The sequence below is a fragment of the Synchiropus splendidus genome, chromosome 4 (assembly GCF_027744825.2).
Source record: "Synchiropus splendidus isolate RoL2022-P1 chromosome 4, RoL_Sspl_1.0, whole genome shotgun sequence".
Classification (NCBI taxonomy): Eukaryota; Metazoa; Chordata; class Actinopteri; order Syngnathiformes; family Callionymidae; genus Synchiropus; species Synchiropus splendidus.
Window position 1 is genome coordinate 15,454,898 of NC_071337.1, and position 16,990 is coordinate 15,471,887.

Consider the following 16,990-nt stretch of genomic DNA (forward strand, 5'->3'; position numbering starts at 1 on the left):
GTCACTCGAATATATTTTTAATATTTTTTAATTTAATTTGTTTTCATGGAAATCCTTTGCTCCTGAAAAAAGGAGGGCAACATTTCTGTGCTTGAAAGGTTAGCTCAAATGAATTAAATCGATGTTTCGAACAGATAATTGTAAAAAGGTGCAGAGTGTGTGTGCCAGTAGGGGGCCTAACTTGGCATCACACTAACTTGAGGCAATAGACATTAGGTTCAACCGGACAGGTCCAGATAGTCTTGGTCATTTTTGCCAACTAACTGTTGCTGTAAAAACAATCTGGCGAAAAATGAGGGAGGGTTGTTGTTCGGGTGAACACTCTCGTTTCCTTCTCATACGGAAGTCAATAGTGGAGAGGAAAGGCCTGTTTCCTCGGCAATGTGTACATGTATTCATCATATCCGTCTCCTGGGTCAACATTGATTTTGCTCTTGACAACAGTAGCCGTGGCAACATGAGTCGATCTATATACTGTACAGGAAGGCAGCAAACATGCAGGATGTTGTTTTAGACAGACAATAGACAACAGTGAAAGCAGCGAGGGGTGAGGTTGAGGTACACCAATGTGCCTGTTGTGTTTTAGTGTGTCCCTGGGGGGCAGACAGGGTGAGAAGAGACATTTTTATTTCATCATCTGAGTTTCATCTCATCGGAGACTGCGGCGACCCAGCAGGCATTCAGAGGAGTGCATCATTTCTAGCCCAAAATGACCCACCAGACACAAAGAGAAGTATGGTGACGACAGCCAGCTTGCTTACCTGGCATGATGACATCTGAGAAGCCCAATTTCCGGGTTATGGACACGCCACGCGTGAAGAGGACCATGTACTCCCGTCGCAGCTGTTCAATGTCACCGTGGAGGAGCTGCATCGCAACCGCTAGTCCTGAAGGAGAGGTCAAACATAAAGCATTAGTCCGTGCTAACGTTTTATATCACTTGCACATCAAATGGATTCATGAAGTTGTATGGGTCGGCCGGCCTGTACTGCAGGAAAGCGGCTGTGAAAGTGATTCATTGGGGAGGATCATGTTTGAGGCTAAGGGTTTCAACTTGACTTATGAATCTATAGACTATACTGGTGAAAAATGCAGGAACCCAGAGGAGAACAGGTGCTCATCTGCTGTTTATTGAAAAAATGATGCGGCTAAAGGACGTCACAATGAGCTACCGGGTGTCAAGTAGCCAGTCAGCAGTCACTGGGAGCTCCTGTGTGGCAGCGCGGAGCAGTCGGATCTGCCCGCTCCCTAATTTGGAAGCAGCGTCTGGCAAGGAAAGAAGGCTGTAACAGCTTCTCGAAGGCGATGACCGAGCAGACCAGCTTCATTACTATTCCGGCTGCTTACAAAAAAAAAAAAAAAAAAAAACATGTTGCCCTCCAAAGACTCCCTTTATCTGTAAGGACTGTTGAGTTGTCGCGGCTTCTTCTGTCGCAGCCTACGCCGGCATGGAGGAGGCTGCCGAATTATTCACCTGATGTGACTCATCCACAAACACAAAACTTGCTTTTTAAATAAAGTAAAGCCCACACAGGTAAAGAGGGATGACGTAAGTAATGTGGGAGCAGTCCTTTCACGTCGTTGTGCAGCCGCATCTTTGTGTTCCTGGAGCGGGGTATTCATCCGGGGCTCAGCTAATTGGCAGCTAATAAGAGACTCCTGGAGCAGCGCCAGGCCTGTTTAGAAAAGGGGAACCACACAGCGAGACCGAAGGAGACACAAAGACCGCAGACAACACAAAACCAGCGCTGCAAAAACTCAGAGACAGAGCTGGTTATAGTCGGGTCAAAAGACAGCATCGTACTGAAAAAGGTAAGTGTCACCGTCCCTTTCCGCGAATTCATAATACAGGTCCATAAGACTAGTGTCAAATTCACTTAAGTACTGGAAAAGTGATTTCAGAGTCGACAGGTTGAATTACACAGAAGACAAAAGAGACTTGATGCGCTTTGAAAACGGGGGCGCTCAGGCGAATCGGGCTCTCAGCCGGATCACCGCTTGGATCTGACAGCTTCTCGATAGGAAGCAGCAAGGTGACAGTGAGGAAAAACCTAGTAACTCTTAATTAGATCATCTTGTTCTGCGGAGGGAACTCAAGTGAGAAGGAAGGTCAGCTTTGTTGCGACAGGTGACATGCTAACACTATTGCACTTTCTACTTAGAAACTTTTACAGAACACTATAGCTCGATTTTCTCCAACCACATATCGCTACTTATCCCTCCTTCGAGTGGACAGCGGTTATGTCCATCAAACATCATTCATTGAATGTTTCTGTTAACCTGTTAACCTTCAACAGGCAAACTTTTACATCAAGGGTGGGTAAGTACATATCTGCACTCATCAAGCTCCCGTGCTGAGAACATCAAAATACTCTCTAGATCAGGGGTGGGCAAACTGTTCCACAAAGGGCCGCAGTGGGTGCAGGTTTTTGTTCCAACCAATCAAGAGGACACTTTTTCACCAACAGGTGTCTTAGGGGTACAATCACTCAGTCAGTCACCTCCACTTCATTGGTCAAACTGTGTGAGCTTGTTTGGTTGGAAGAAAAACCTGCACCACCACGGCCCTTTGAGGACCGGATTGCCCACCCTTGCTCTAGATGGTTGCAGCGCCACTGATCACAGTGACTTTGATTTCCACAGCTTAGATAAGGCTTGGATTTATCAAACTCAAAAGCTATAGAAGACGGTCATTATGCAAATACACAGATAAATACATTCATCCGAATGACTACATGTTACAAATGATGCTGATGAAGCTGTAGGATCTTTGACCATGACCAAGACAATAGTTCAAAGGACACTGTTTACAACTGAAATGTATGACCACCACCATATTAAGAACATCTTCTATCACATTCTACCAACACTCAAGTACTTCCCAACAACCTCCTCTACCAAAACACACAGTGGACGTCAAACACTTAACACTATTTGTCAACCTAATATTGATCATTAAGCAAACATCTACCATCTTCAGTCACATTCCTTTGTCAACCTAAAACCGTTGTTCCCAGAAGAATCTGCAAGACAAATACTTATATATCTACTATATCTACTTCTATAATCACCTCTGGATCATTTTTACCAAACACACGCAGACTAAATAATTGACAAGTTCTAACACTTGGAAAGTAATGAAACCAAAGGCTTCAGCCAATCACATGAATCAGTCCAGCAGCAGACGTCAAGGAAACATTTTCTTCCACCAACATTCATGTTCCTCATTTCCTTAAAGTCACACATTTCTAAATACAAGCCACATGGCAAATATACTCCTCAACAAAATTCTTCTGATTCACCAGAGTCGGCGTCTAGCTAAACCTTTCTATGGAAAAAAGCAGCAGCATCAAATCCTAGCGGTATTTCAATAGCTCAGCAGTGAACGAACATTCTTCTCTACCAAACGCTCACCACACACAAGGCTTCTTCCCAACATTTAAGATGTTCAACAACACGCCAAAACATTCCAGAGACAACCAAAACAAGGCACAATTCAGACCATAGTCTACCAAGCACCTAGTCAACTTGGTTCCATCCAAAGCAAGTAAAAGACCTGATAAGCCGATATTAAGTATGGAATATCCAACAGTTTTTAAGTACAACGACCACAAAAATACCAAGAAATTTGAAAATGATAATAAAACAATAATAGTTTAAAATATGAATAGGGTTTTTGTCCCATGGTTACAAAAACAAGAACACCATACGGAAGAAAAACCTCACACCGCACATTTAAAAATGCCATTACTCCACCAGTCGATGACTCAAGTATTTTATCGTCTAAGAATTGCATAATCACAGCAATGATGGAACACTTAAACATCTTTGACATTTGCAGTACGTTCTCTGCCAGCGTCGCTATGGGAACCTGCTGATGCCCTCGTCAGTTCTGGTGTGAACACAGTTATTTATAAAAAAAGTGGTTGAGAAGCACTTGGCTGTCGACTACCTGCACTAACCAGCTTATTTCTCAGCTCAGCTACAGAGAATGTCCCGGATAGGGTGAGGGATCTGGTGACCCGGCACTGTTTAGGAAAGACAGCAGGAATCAAAACGTGACATATCCACTGACCTGTGTTGGATCCAGATAGGTTATATCTTGAATTGGCCTTTTTAATGATGTTCTCGTGAATTTGGTTCCAGTCACTCTCCGTATTGCACCTTGGAAAAACATTTAATAGCTCTTAATGTACAGCTGTCGTCAACCAAATGAAGCAAAACATGTCACACAATTTGTTACATTTCAAACAAAAACATCAGTGACAATTTCAGGAATTATTGAATTGAATTATTTTAGCTTTGGTTGATAATTAGCAAGCTAGTTCATTGCATCCCTGTTAACATACATTCCATAACACACAAGTGTGTTACAGTCATGATAACAAATCAAGCCACACGTGGGTAGAAAAGAAACAAACACAGCTTTTGTAGTCAAAAATACTGCTCATAACTTGGATGCTAATCGGAGGTTGCAGCTCATGATCCGGCGACGAAGGTGCTTTCCTCCGAGCTTAACAGATTTGGCAAGTCGGTCTGAACCAGTAATTTTTTAGGTCAAACTCCTTCAGGGTCCTGAACATTTGTGTCAGACCACATAGCTGAGGCACTGAAACATGGTTGAACATCATAGCACTGAAATATTTCATTAGCTTGTTGACTAGTCACAGAAAAAAAAATAAAGAAAAGTTAATAATTTGGAAAAAATAAAAATAAAATCACTGTGAAACACATCACATTGTTTTAAAAATCACTGTGAAAACAAAACGACAAAAGCTATTAGTTTACTTACGCATAAACTTTGAGCACGTGGTCATCTTTGGAGTCTGCCGTCAGGAGATCCGCGATGCTAACAATAGCGCAGCCAAATGGGCGTCGATACTGGACGCTGCAAAGGTTCTTCTTCTCTCCAGCACCCATCCTCCCTGCATATATAGGCCAGCTCACAACAAGACCAGAAAGAGTCGATGAAGCACAGACTAACCTATTCTGATGAGGTGGACGACGATATAGACGTCTTTTCTGAGATCACTGCTCCCCAAATCCTGGTGGAAAGAATGTTGCGTTAGCTACACACACGAACGACTGTATTAGTGCAAATGTTCTCTAAAAGAGCGGAGTCGTAAGGCAGATTTCAACCTCTCCTGCTCAATATACAACTCCACACTCACTCAGAAGACACAAGGTTAAGAGCACCAATCGTGGAAATGGGGTGCACGAGGATGACACTTGTTGGCAAGCAGAAGCGTTCAACCAACCATTAGGGAAGTGTACATCTTGTGACGGCAAGTTGGCCAGTCAATGGTCCGATAATACCAATATCATTGTGGTTCAGAGGCCAGAAATGTTTGTCGGATGTCAGATGTGTTCACCAATTTGCCTTTTGATTGTCAAATGACACGACAGTGTCGATGTTATTTTCAGCTCTGAGAATTATGAGTCGATAAAGAGAATCGATGAACAGCAACTCAGCTGTTTGGAAGCATAAAGGCTCGCATGAGTTTCTGTTTGACTGAAGAGAAACGTGACATCGGGTGGGACTGATCGACTCACCACAAACAGCGTGCACTGTCTCTCTGTCTTCTCTGGCGACTTGGGCAGTCCGCTCTTATTCAGCCGCACAAAGAACCTTTCACTGAAAGAGGGAGAGAAGAAGAGGGACACTCACTGATCGACTGACTGAGATGAACAACAGTCTCAATAGCATCAGAGTGAATGAAACTACTGTGGTTAAAGTTAGCAGCTCTTTCCCCTTTGACTGTTTTACCCACCACACGTTTTCTCATGTGATCAAAAGCCTTTTTAAACTAACTTTTCTTTTCCTACACAGCACAATATGAAAACACCTTGAAATCATTAAGCTCTTAAAAAAATTAATCTCCAGTCCTTCCAGCGACAATAGTGGCATTGTTTCACAAATTAAACAAATTCCAAATACAAGTGGGAATAAAAACCCTTCAGTGTTCAATGGTCAGAAAGGCTTTGTTTCTCGTTTCTCTCACAGCGATGAGTGTCGGTGGTGGTGGTGCTGAAGGGGAGGAGGGGTTAATATCGGTTCCTGCTGTGACAGTCCTGGTCGGTTGGGCCACAGAGCACTAATCCAGTTAGGTGACTTTCACAGTGGGAGATAAGCAGAGAGTAGAACCCCGACACGCCGGCCAAGTGGAGAGACCAGCAGTCAGAGTGAGCCCGGCTACGTCGGAGCAGAGTCCGTATTCTCACCAGGGATGGACTCAACAATGGTCACTCATTTTCAGTTCATGTGGATGCTTTCTTTTTTTTGTTTGGATGGATGGCACAAGGGAGGAGGAAAAAGGCGAGAGAAAGTGGAGAAACAAATGGCAAGGGAGGAAAAAAGAACGGCAGAACTAAGGGAGTCATTAGGTGAGGAAGAAACTTAAAGACAAAGACAATGAAACAAATAAGTTAGCAAAGCATGATATCTGTAACAGGGGAAGTCAGAGGAGTATCAAGCCAACAAAGGACAGATGGGTGATAGTCATGGAGCCTGGAAACATGAGAAGAATTAAGGGCAGAAGTTGGAAAACAGAATAAGGGACATTGGCGATAGATGATGGACAGATGTAAGACAGGGAAATGGCGAGGTGAAGAAAGAACTAAAAAGGAATCTAGAAATGAAAAGGACAGAGGGATGAGAATAGAATGGATAAAAGAGGTCATGGAGATAAAGAAAAAGTAGGAATGGCTGAAAGACAAAATAGAAAACGGGATACAAATGAGATAGATGCGAGAAGAAACAGGAAAGAAAGACTGTAATCGAAGAGAAATGGAAGAGGAGAAGAGGTTAGGTGGTTGGAGGGGTAGTCATGGAGGGAAACAAGCAAAGTAGGACTGAAGAAAATGGGAAGTAGGAGACATAAGAAGGGAAATGAGGGGCATATAGAAAGTAGGACGGCCCCATGAGAATGAATTACCCAAACTTGTAATTAATTATACAAGTGTTTCTCCTTTACTATTCGGCCTCACATCAGAGTCCAAAGCCAAATCCATTGGTTCCTCATCAAGGTTCCCGACTCCAGCCAGAGCATAATTAGTCCCCAAGTCGGGAGGATCGAGGGTCCTTGATCCTCTGAGCAGAGCCAAATCTCCCGCGGGATCCGCCTCAGATCCATAATGGAAACAAGAGCTACTGACCACTGCTGGTGTGGAACATGACCTTCAGGTCTGGCAGAAAAAGAGGATGTGAGTATGGTTAGGAGGCAAAGGAGAAAGAATGAGATAAGATGGCAAGTTTCGAAGGAGGTAAGGCAGAAAGAGAAATGGGTAAGAAGAGGAAGAAGGTCAGGGTAATAAAAGAATGAATACGAGCAGAAGGAATTGTTTTGAAAAGAAAGTCACAAAGACGAGATAAGGAAAAGAGAGAGGGCGACAGAGACTGAAGAGGGTTTGAAGGGAGGAACGGACCGAGAAAGAAAAATGTAAAATGCAAAAAGAGTGTAATTGTCAAATGAGGGATTACTATGAGACAGGGAGAAGGAGGATTAGCGGAAAGAGGAAGAAAGCAAAAATATGGTGAGTAAGGTATGACTGGATTGAGGTGTAGCCTAAAGGAAGGAATGCAAAGGGAAGAGGGAGACAAAAGTAGAGTTCATACAAGACAATAAAAGGAAGCAAGTAGAGTGGAAGCAGGTCAAGAGGAATATGGCAAGGAAGGAGATTGGAAATGAAGAAGAGAAGGAAGGAATTAAAGGAGGGAGAGGAGAAGAAAGACAGAGGGGGTGAAAAGTAGGTGGATCCGCTGCAGTCTTGGAGCAAAACTCATGAGCGGCAGCTTGCCAGTGTTGTCTATCACACAGACCCACACACCTGGAGAGCAGCCAGCGTGTGTGTGTCAGGACCAGATGGGGGTCCAAACCCAGCATCTTGTTGGTGCCAACACCAGAGTCTCTCTGGAGCTGGGGCTTCTTTTGAGTTCAAGAATGTGGAATTCACTGTGGAGCCGGCTATCCTCCCTACAGTCCTTCTCCAGGTCATACTTCTGGGCAGACTCCCACTGTGGACTTGTGACCACCTGTGAGAGAACACGCCTGACCATCTGAAGAGGTGCCGCAGTGTCAGCGCCCCCTAGTGTTCATTTATATTCTTTTTTTTTTCAGTTTCGATTCCAACATTACAAATGATGATTCAGGTCTCGAACTGAACCAGAGCTATTCGGGCTGGATGAGTCTTAGTACCTCAGCGGCCGATTTTCTCGCCCGTCGTAGATGTGGAAGAAAACCTCCAGCTCCTCCCCCAGGTTGGCGCTCATCAGGCTCTTGACGTGGACAAACAGGTGATGAGTGCTGGCCGTCGTTGACGTCTCCTTCTTCCGATGTCGGTGCTCCATCTGACAAAGAAGAGTCACATCAGGTGAGAAAGGTCCTCACACCTGGATGAGTCAGCATTGAAAATAATAGCCCCAATCCCAAATCCTGTCTTTTTTCTTTGGATCACTTTACATTTTGTCAAAGCAGATCACACACTGAATTTCAAGATTAAAACTTCAGTATGTGTTCAGAAGATCAGAATCTGCATTGATAGAATGGCCCCAAAAGACTATATTATCAACATTTTATTTCCTCTCTGTCTCCCTCAAATTAGTCTGTCACATTATTATGTCATTATAGATTATGTTCCATCAGATTATTTCTCTCTGCACAATCTGCAAATACTCTATCTTTACATTACAAAGATTACATCTTCCACATTATATGCCTCATGATTCTTCAGATGATAATTTGGATTGTTGCTCTCTACACACCATCTCTGTTATTCATGTCTCTCTTGATTCTTCAGATCTATCAAACTTTCAGATTATTCTGTTTTTGATAATTCCATGAGTCTGTCGGACTACATTCTTGATTTCTTTCTGGATGCAGTCTATTTTTTTTTATTTTATTTGTTGAATTTTCTCCAGATCATGTCTTTTTATATTATAGCTCACTACATTATGTTGTTTATTCTCCCAACATTATTTTACAGTTAATTCCATCTCTCCAGTTCTTAAGTCTTCCACTACAGATTATGCCTACATTTCTTAGTTCTGGATTATTTTCTTGATATTGTCCATCTCATGGACTTTGTCTCTCCTCCCTCTGGCAGGAGGCGACATCAATTCAGACCAGAAGCTCCCATCACAGGAACAGCATTTTCCCCTCATTGATAAATTTGTGATCAGTCTTGTTGTTTGTGGTTTATCCATTTATTAGTTACTTCTATTATTACTGTTTATTCTCTTCTAATCTCATCTAATCTCATAATGATTTTGTTCATGACAGCACATTATTCCAAAGCACTTTCCTAGTTTGTGGGATCCTCACTGACCATGGCAATAAAGCTGATTCTGATTCTGATTCTCTCAACTCTGTTTCTTCTGCAGCTACCTTCCTTTTTTGAGGCTGTAGATTCTGGACGTCTCTCTCAATTACCCTCTGAATTGTTTTGACTATATTATATATCCCAAAATCAACTCATTTCGCTTTCCAACATCCTCATTGTTTTCGTTAAACCTTTAAAGATTATTGAATAATAACACCTTGTAAGATTATGTCCTCTAAAATACACTGTAAATTATGTTTCAATAGAGTTTTTTTGGATTCCACCTCACTTCACACATTAAACAGTAAACCTTGAACCATGTCTCCAGATTACGTCTCACTAGATGTTTCTGTTCTATTTTGTCTCAAGATTATGTCTCCAGACTGAAGCGTCTGCAAGCTCAAAAAAAAAGAGGGGGAAACCAGACAGTAGTAAATTTACACAATAAAACTCCTCCAGCAGAAACACGCACATGCACACAAACACACGCACACACTTAATCTTCCTCACAAAAAAGACGGTGAAAATCTCATAAACGCAGGTTTTATTGGGTATATCGATGTCAATCTGCTGTGTGTGTGTGTGTGTGTGTGTGTGTGTGTGTGTGTGTGTGTGTGTGTGTCATTACATGGTGTGTCATCAAGGTGAGACTCTCATCCTGTTCTCCCGCCTTTTGTTGGACTCACAACAAAATAAACTGATTAAGCTCCTCAATTATCCCTCAGTGCGTGTATGTGTGTGTGTGTGTGTACGGGTGCCGTAATAGGGAAGGGAGACGGTAACCATGGCAACAGCGGCTGCAGGAAGCTGGAAGGAATTCCGCGGAGGGAACGGAGGCAAGAGGAAGCACGATCGAATGAGGAATTCTGCTTGTTTGTTTAAAAAGAAAACAATGTTTTTTCTATAACATTTCCAGCCACTCAACTGGCGATCAGATATGTACCCAGATCTGAAACAGTGGACTTACCAGTCTGTAGAGTTCTGTGACGCTGATTTCATCCGGGTCCACCATGCTGAACTCTTGTCTCGGAACCAGGTCCAAGCCCAGTTGTCTGAGAAACACAGCAGGGAGGGTTGCTGACATCCACTATGATAAGCCAGTAGAAGACATGGATGGATGGATGGATGGATGGATGGAATCAATGGATGAACAAAAGGATGAAAAGATTATTGGACAAACTGGAGAGTAAATGGATGGAATGATAAGCAGTTGGATGACTGAAGAGACGGATGAACTGACGAACAGATGGAAAGCTGAAAAGAATGAACACAAAGTTCTGCTGCTCTCACTCGTTGCCCCAGTCCAGCCGGGCCGTGATGTGCTGTTTGACGTCCCGCATGCGGTCATGTGTCAAGTGACCCACCAGAACCTGCCGCCGCAGGTCCAGAATCTCGTTCATCACGTGCCACAGTCGGTGGAACAAGTCGCCCTCATTCTTCTGCCGGCGTCAGTCAGAGGAAGCGAGAGAAGAAACGACAGAATGAGGATAACGGACGGGAACCCTCAGAACCAGAGCAAGAAGGAAACATCAGAGGAACATCAGATGAGCCTTAAATGGATCTGAGCTGGCATCCTGCTGCTATTTAACACCAATCTCTGCTCTTCAGTGGAGCAGACCGGAGGCGCGCAGGCGATCAATAATGCTGTCGATAAACTTGGCTATTGTAAAACTCTTGCCAGTTTACATTAACCAGACTTTAAATGAAATCCAGAGTGAGAGAAGGTTTGATCATTTAGTTTGATCAAATATTTAAAATATTCTGTTTACAAGTGCCCTGACATAGAAACCAAATCAGTAAAATTGGGGAAGAAGAAAACAAATTTGCTCAAACTTCAGACATTTTTTGTTACAATGTAGACATCTATTTACACAAACACACCACGTTCGTACCACATAGAGCTGCTTCCACATGGCGCCCCAGTCTCGTAGAGTTGACGTCATCTCTGTAATAACAGAATCCTCCACCGGGAGCACTGTTTCAAATTGCCTGAAATCAACAGAAGGAGCATACATCCATTCATGAGCACCATTTTTGTCTTTTTGAGAGGAAGTGAGGACACTTTTGGTGAACGAAAATTAGCCAGGAATTTTGGAAAGAAGAAGTGACACGACTTGACTCACCCTTTATTTTTGACATCAGCATTCTTTAAGTGGATGTAGCTGGACGGAAAGATCCCCTTTTGGACAAAAACAGAAAATAACCATTGGATTTTTGGCTTCAAACGCTGGTTGAATTACACTCAAGACGAAATGTTGCATGGCTCTTTGCAAACCCAAAACGCCTCGCTAACTTTTTTTGACCTGGAATGTAAATAGTCCAATTATGGCAGCAAGCGGAATGCCAATTTCTACACGAATATATTTTGGGTGAATACATTGTTTAAAAAAAAAGTAGCCCAGTGCTTGACCCCTTGATCTGGTCATGATAAAGCATATGAATTTGAAATGAATCTGTGATTTCCAAACAGCTTGTGGGTCATCAGACTCGACTGGAAAGGAGTCCGGCTAATGGAATCATCTTTGTGAGTCAATTTGTCACTTCCACATGAGAGACTCCTTTGGCTCTAAGAATGTCTAAAAGATTAAGATAAATACTGATGCACATGCTCATTTTCTGTAAAACAGGAAGAACTCAAGTTTGTCACGTTCACTCACCTTGACATTTGGATTCTTCAAGATGAATCCACGATACCAGCCTGCAGGGACACAACATTTGTCCAGAATGAAGGTTTCTACATTTTTCGCACGAGGTGAAACAAAGAGATTGATGAAGGTTGTCACAACAAGATAGGTTCAACATCCGACACAGGTGCAGCACCCTCTCTGCGCGTGATAAATTGAATTTGATGTTAAATTATATAGTTGGACAAACAGAAATTATCCTGCATAACTGATGATAAAACATTGACTTTTAATTTACATATATATATATATAACATGAGAATATAAATATGAGGGTAATGGGTGTAGGTGTTAAGAACACCTACATACATCTAAATAACAGCACAGATGATTTTGATATAAACCATTTCAGAAAACAACACTCAAATATTACTAAATGTATCAGTTAAATAAACGCAAACATTTATAAATCCTACTAGTAACATCAATACTATCCAGAGTTTATTGTTACATGAGGCGTATAGCTACATATACATACTTGCAATATAAATTTCAAGTGAGAATTTGAATTGAATATTTTTATATACAAAAATGAGAATGTATTTCATTAACAGTTGAACAGACAATTCCATAATGCATTTCATTTTAAGTTGTTAAAACATCAAATATTAAAACTGGGAAGGCACTTAAGTTCATGAATGTACTCTGATACAGCCATTCAATTTTCACAGAAATGCATTTTTTTCACTCTATGATTTAAACAGGCCTCCCTGAAACACCAGCCTGATTAGAAGGTCTTTAAAGCGAAAAGAAACGGAGGAGCAGCAGACCTGTTTTCTCACAGGTTCTTCACTGACATCATCACAGTGTTTGTAATTACTATCATGATTGTAATGACTATTATTATGGCAGCAGCTGCCACCGCACTCCCAAATTATGATTTCAACCACTTTCCACGAAGCAGCCTCGCCGATTTGGAGCAACGGCACGAAGACGTGATTAAATACTGAAGAAAACATGTAAATACTTGTCTGGTCTTGAGCCCATGAGCTTGTTCTCCTAAATAGAAGGAGAAGCTGTTTGATCTGATCTTCCCGCCATTGTGCTCTGATCCTGATAATAGCATTAGCTAAACAGATAAGATGCAAACGCGGCACATTAGCTAATCACTGCTGGAGTGAAGACATGGTGAAGTAGTGGCTGTCGACTCAGCCTTGTTTTGAAGATTGCCAAGTCGGCTACTTAGAAAAGACAATCCATAGATCCATTTTGGTACACTTATCCAAAGACACATCACAGGGAAGGTACACCGATGAGGCCCAGACTTCTCTCTCCCCAGAAACATCCAGCTAACACCACCCAAGTCCACACTGGAACATGCCCTGGTTGTGCCCAGGGACCACCACTCAATTGAACAACTCCCAACGGAGACGTTCAGGAGATCTCCTGGAATGACGTCCAAGCCACCTCAAATTGGAAGAGTATCTCCTGGACATCATTTCAGAAAGTTTTGACCAGGAGAAAAGAACATATTTTTGGGCTGGGTTTGAACTGAAGACAAAAACAGAGTCAGTGTGGGCAGGAGAGTTGGGAAGGACATCCAGCAGGAAACCTCATCAGCAAGGCCAAGCTCCATGTGTTTTCTCCTTAAACTCAAACAGTATTCTTGCCACTCTTGGTTGTTCTTCTCTCGACAACGTTCCAACCTGATCTGCTACTTTAATACACATCTAAAGGTACTAATAAATACCACATGGTCAAACCTTTTAAATCTATTTTTACGCTGGGAACTAAAATATTTACAGATACCTGGGTGCCAAAAAAAGTACAGTTTATTTATTTACAACCTTTCTTTCATGCATATGAGCTAAAACTCTTTTGGATCTTCCTCTTTAGTCTAGTCAGGATACAGGGGCCTCGTCCACTGTAGCCTGACTAGGTCACCCTCACCAATCCTGTTCACATCCTCATTTATCACATCCATGATTTTTATAGGATGTCTACCTCTTTTCCTTTTTCTTTCTCAGTACCTCCATCTCCAACATTCCTTGCCAACTGCAACTATGAACACCTCCGAATTAAGGAGAAAAACTATTCCTACTTTGTCCCCCAAAAATTAAAAAAAATGTGGAGCCACACAATAAAAGGTTGTTCACTCTATTTTAGTTTTTACAAACAATTTAGTAATTACGTGATGTTACCTTCACATTTCTCCAGGATCTGCACGGTGTCTCCGATCTCCAGTGGGAGTCCGTGCTGAACAGTCCCTCGGAAACTGGCGAGCACTAAGAAGAAAGACAGAAAAGCTTGATTATGAAGGGTGTGAGGAAACAGGTGTGTAATCGAAAGGGTCTTTGGTTCAATCACACCTCTTGAACATCAGTTATGAAGGTCTATTGGTATTAGTAGGTAAGTTGAGCTCCGGACATGAGGCTCAGCAGTTCTTCTACTTTGAGTAGCTTCACATCTAAAAAGTGTGGTCAGTCACCTCACAGAGAAAATTCATTTTTTGTGTCAGCAATCTTTCAAACTCAAAAGCACGTGACAACGTCACAAGTTGCTGCACTGATCAGTCTGCCACTTCATGTTCCAGCTTTCCCTCACTTGTGAACTAGAACCTCAATCCCATCATTGGATACAAGACTGATGTACTACTATATGATTCCACACTTTTTTTCAGTTGAGTTTAAACTCTTACAAGAACTGTACACTCTTAAAAAGTCTGAATTATTGGTTTAAAGCAGGATATCAGAGGGCATCCACACAGCAGGAGTATAGCAAGGAAATTCGGATCACCCCAAATCTTCAGGAATCAAAAAATGTACCTGTGGAACACTTCACTTCAACCAAACAACAGCAGTGGGCCAACACTCTGCAGCCACACAAACCCACAAACCAGCAAAAATCCCAGCAACCTGTTTTTCAGTTGGCACCTTCACACTCGGACACGCTGGGCTCCTCAAAGTAAAAAGTAATAACCAGCAAAAGGCCCGAGAGGAAACTGGGCTGAATTTTATTTCTACCGCCAACCCGTTACGGAGAATTCCCACTGCCGCGAGGGGATTATGTTTAATCCAGACCAATTTAAAGACGCCTGGTAGACGCAGCCAGACAGTGTGAGGAGGGCAAACGGCAGAAATGCTCAGGTGATGGGCCAGGGACTGGAAAATGCTTTGGTAAATCGTAAATGGTGGACTTAACACACAGTAACTTTTTTTTTATTAATTGCAAGACCTTTCAACTGGGCTCCCACAGGTTTTCTTTTGAGAAGACCATTTTGACCACTAACAGGGACATTCATGTGGCTGTGAAGTTGCATGGAGGTGGAGTGGTCCCAGGTGGAGTCATCAAGAAGACTAGTGAAGTCAGCAAGTTGGCAACACTGCTTAGTTATTCAAATAAATTATGTCATTGTTGTATGTAGCACTATCATGGCCATAGAAAAAGTGTCACCGCCTCTGGAACAAGGCACAAATATGCAGTATGAAATGATCATATATAATCTAAAAATATCACAATATGTGTATATCTGTGTAAATCCAGCTCAACCAAATTCAAGGCAGTTTTGCACGAAACAAGAGCTGGTCACTGGGGGTAGATCCTGTCACCGCAACATTAGAATGCATGTGAAAAGGCTTTTCAGCTTCAGTATCAGAGGAGAAATACAGAACCGTTGCACATGCTCACGGTTTCAACATAAACAAATGGCAAGCGATGACACCAACCTATCGAGAATCACAATGTATTTTACGGTACTACATGGCAACAAAATTCCTTGAAATATTTTTCGCATACACAAAATGAAAACCCAGTATTTTATCTTTCTAAATATGTATTGATTGATGGTGACATTGGTGACACTATAATGGATGCTGTCCCTGAGAAACAAGATGCACTGTTTTCTCTGCCCTAATAGTAGTGCCATCATACTGGTTTCCATGAAAACAGTGTTTCTCCCTGGTAATTTGTCTGAATTAGATCAAAGTTTGCCAATTCTCATGCCTCTATGGACCCGAAGCTTTTCCGTTGTGGGCGCCATATTTGTTTTCAGGCGGAATCTCGTTGAAAGCTGTGGACGGGAAGAAAACCCAGGTAAGTTTGAAAGTTGAAACATTTACAAAACTTACTGAAAGCCTTTTAAGCCAAGGCATATTTTGGTGTTTTGTTTTTGGTTTCTTTTTGCCTCTTTGGTGGCAAAATGTAGGAAAGTAGACATTTGAGTACAGAGTAGTCAGTAATCCTCTTACACTACTACAAGCATTTTAAATAGTGATATTTTCTTTTCAGCATGTGTCGTACAAACATGACACCACTGCCACAGATTTCACTTTCACAATCCATCAATATGATGGTTTACGTATAGAGAGTCAGTCTAGGGGTACCAGTGGACAATTTTTTTATTGACGCATGTAGGGAAATTCAGCAAGACGAGATAACAAGAATGGAAAACAATGGCATGATCATGGTCAAAATTGGGACAATAACATCATGTAACCCCAGATTAGCATTGGTAGTGCAGATCATCAAAAGAAAACTGAGTCTCTGTAACTACTAATGTCATTAGTGTGCGTTTTCTTAAATTTGATCATGAGAAAAAAAATGTGAGGGCGCTGCTCCTCACATTTTCAACTACTCACATACTGGAATACGTGAGTAGTTTCACCCGCAGCAGCTGGAGCGGTTCACAAATCAACTGATCCAAAGCGGCGTCTGCAATCACATCAGGGCAGACGCACAAGAGGACCTCATCAAATCACCACTGTGAACTGCTGAGTTTCTTGTGTTAAACGTACAATTAAAACTACAACCACAAACTAAGTTCCACCACGCTTGCATGCTGGGCTTGGGCCTCGTGTTTCACAAGTGCTGAGCCGCCGTGATGTTCCAGTTTCTCTTTTAAAGTAAAATGCGAATGGTATTTTATCCTGAAATCTTCCTGGATTCACAGCACTTTCCACAGACTGATTTCCCGACGACCCTCCTCGGCGGTGCTCCGTCGCACAGAAAGTGCTTTCCTTTGAACTGCCCCCCACTGGTTTGCTCTGAAA

The 16,990-nt window shown here is 42.2% G+C and overlaps 1 protein-coding gene across 9 annotated transcripts in view; it reads right to left on the bottom strand.

The window, feature by feature from the left end:
* Positions 1-16,990, bottom strand: part of dock4b (dedicator of cytokinesis 4b) — a 79,487-nt gene that overhangs the window by 32,326 nt on the left and 30,171 nt on the right. For 8 of the 9 annotated variants that reach the window (XM_053864174.1, XM_053864171.1, XM_053864170.1 and 5 more), the window contains exons 2-13: positions 14,144-14,227; positions 11,976-12,016; positions 11,442-11,497; positions 11,211-11,307; positions 10,609-10,757; positions 10,286-10,370; positions 8,196-8,347; positions 5,554-5,635; positions 4,985-5,045; positions 4,793-4,925; positions 4,076-4,164; positions 762-887 (exon numbers count right to left, since the gene is read on the bottom strand). In XM_053864174.1, the coding sequence (XP_053720149.1) occupies positions 762-887; positions 4,076-4,164; positions 4,793-4,925; positions 4,985-5,045; positions 5,554-5,635; positions 8,196-8,347; positions 10,286-10,370; positions 10,609-10,757; positions 11,211-11,307; positions 11,442-11,497; positions 11,976-12,016; positions 14,144-14,227 (1,155 nt within the window). The remainder of the gene's footprint in view (positions 1-761; positions 888-4,075; positions 4,165-4,792; positions 4,926-4,984; positions 5,046-5,553; positions 5,636-8,195; positions 8,348-10,285; positions 10,371-10,608; positions 10,758-11,210; positions 11,308-11,441; positions 11,498-11,975; positions 12,017-14,143; positions 14,228-16,990) is intronic. The other variant, XM_053864168.1, reaches the window with a different exon arrangement.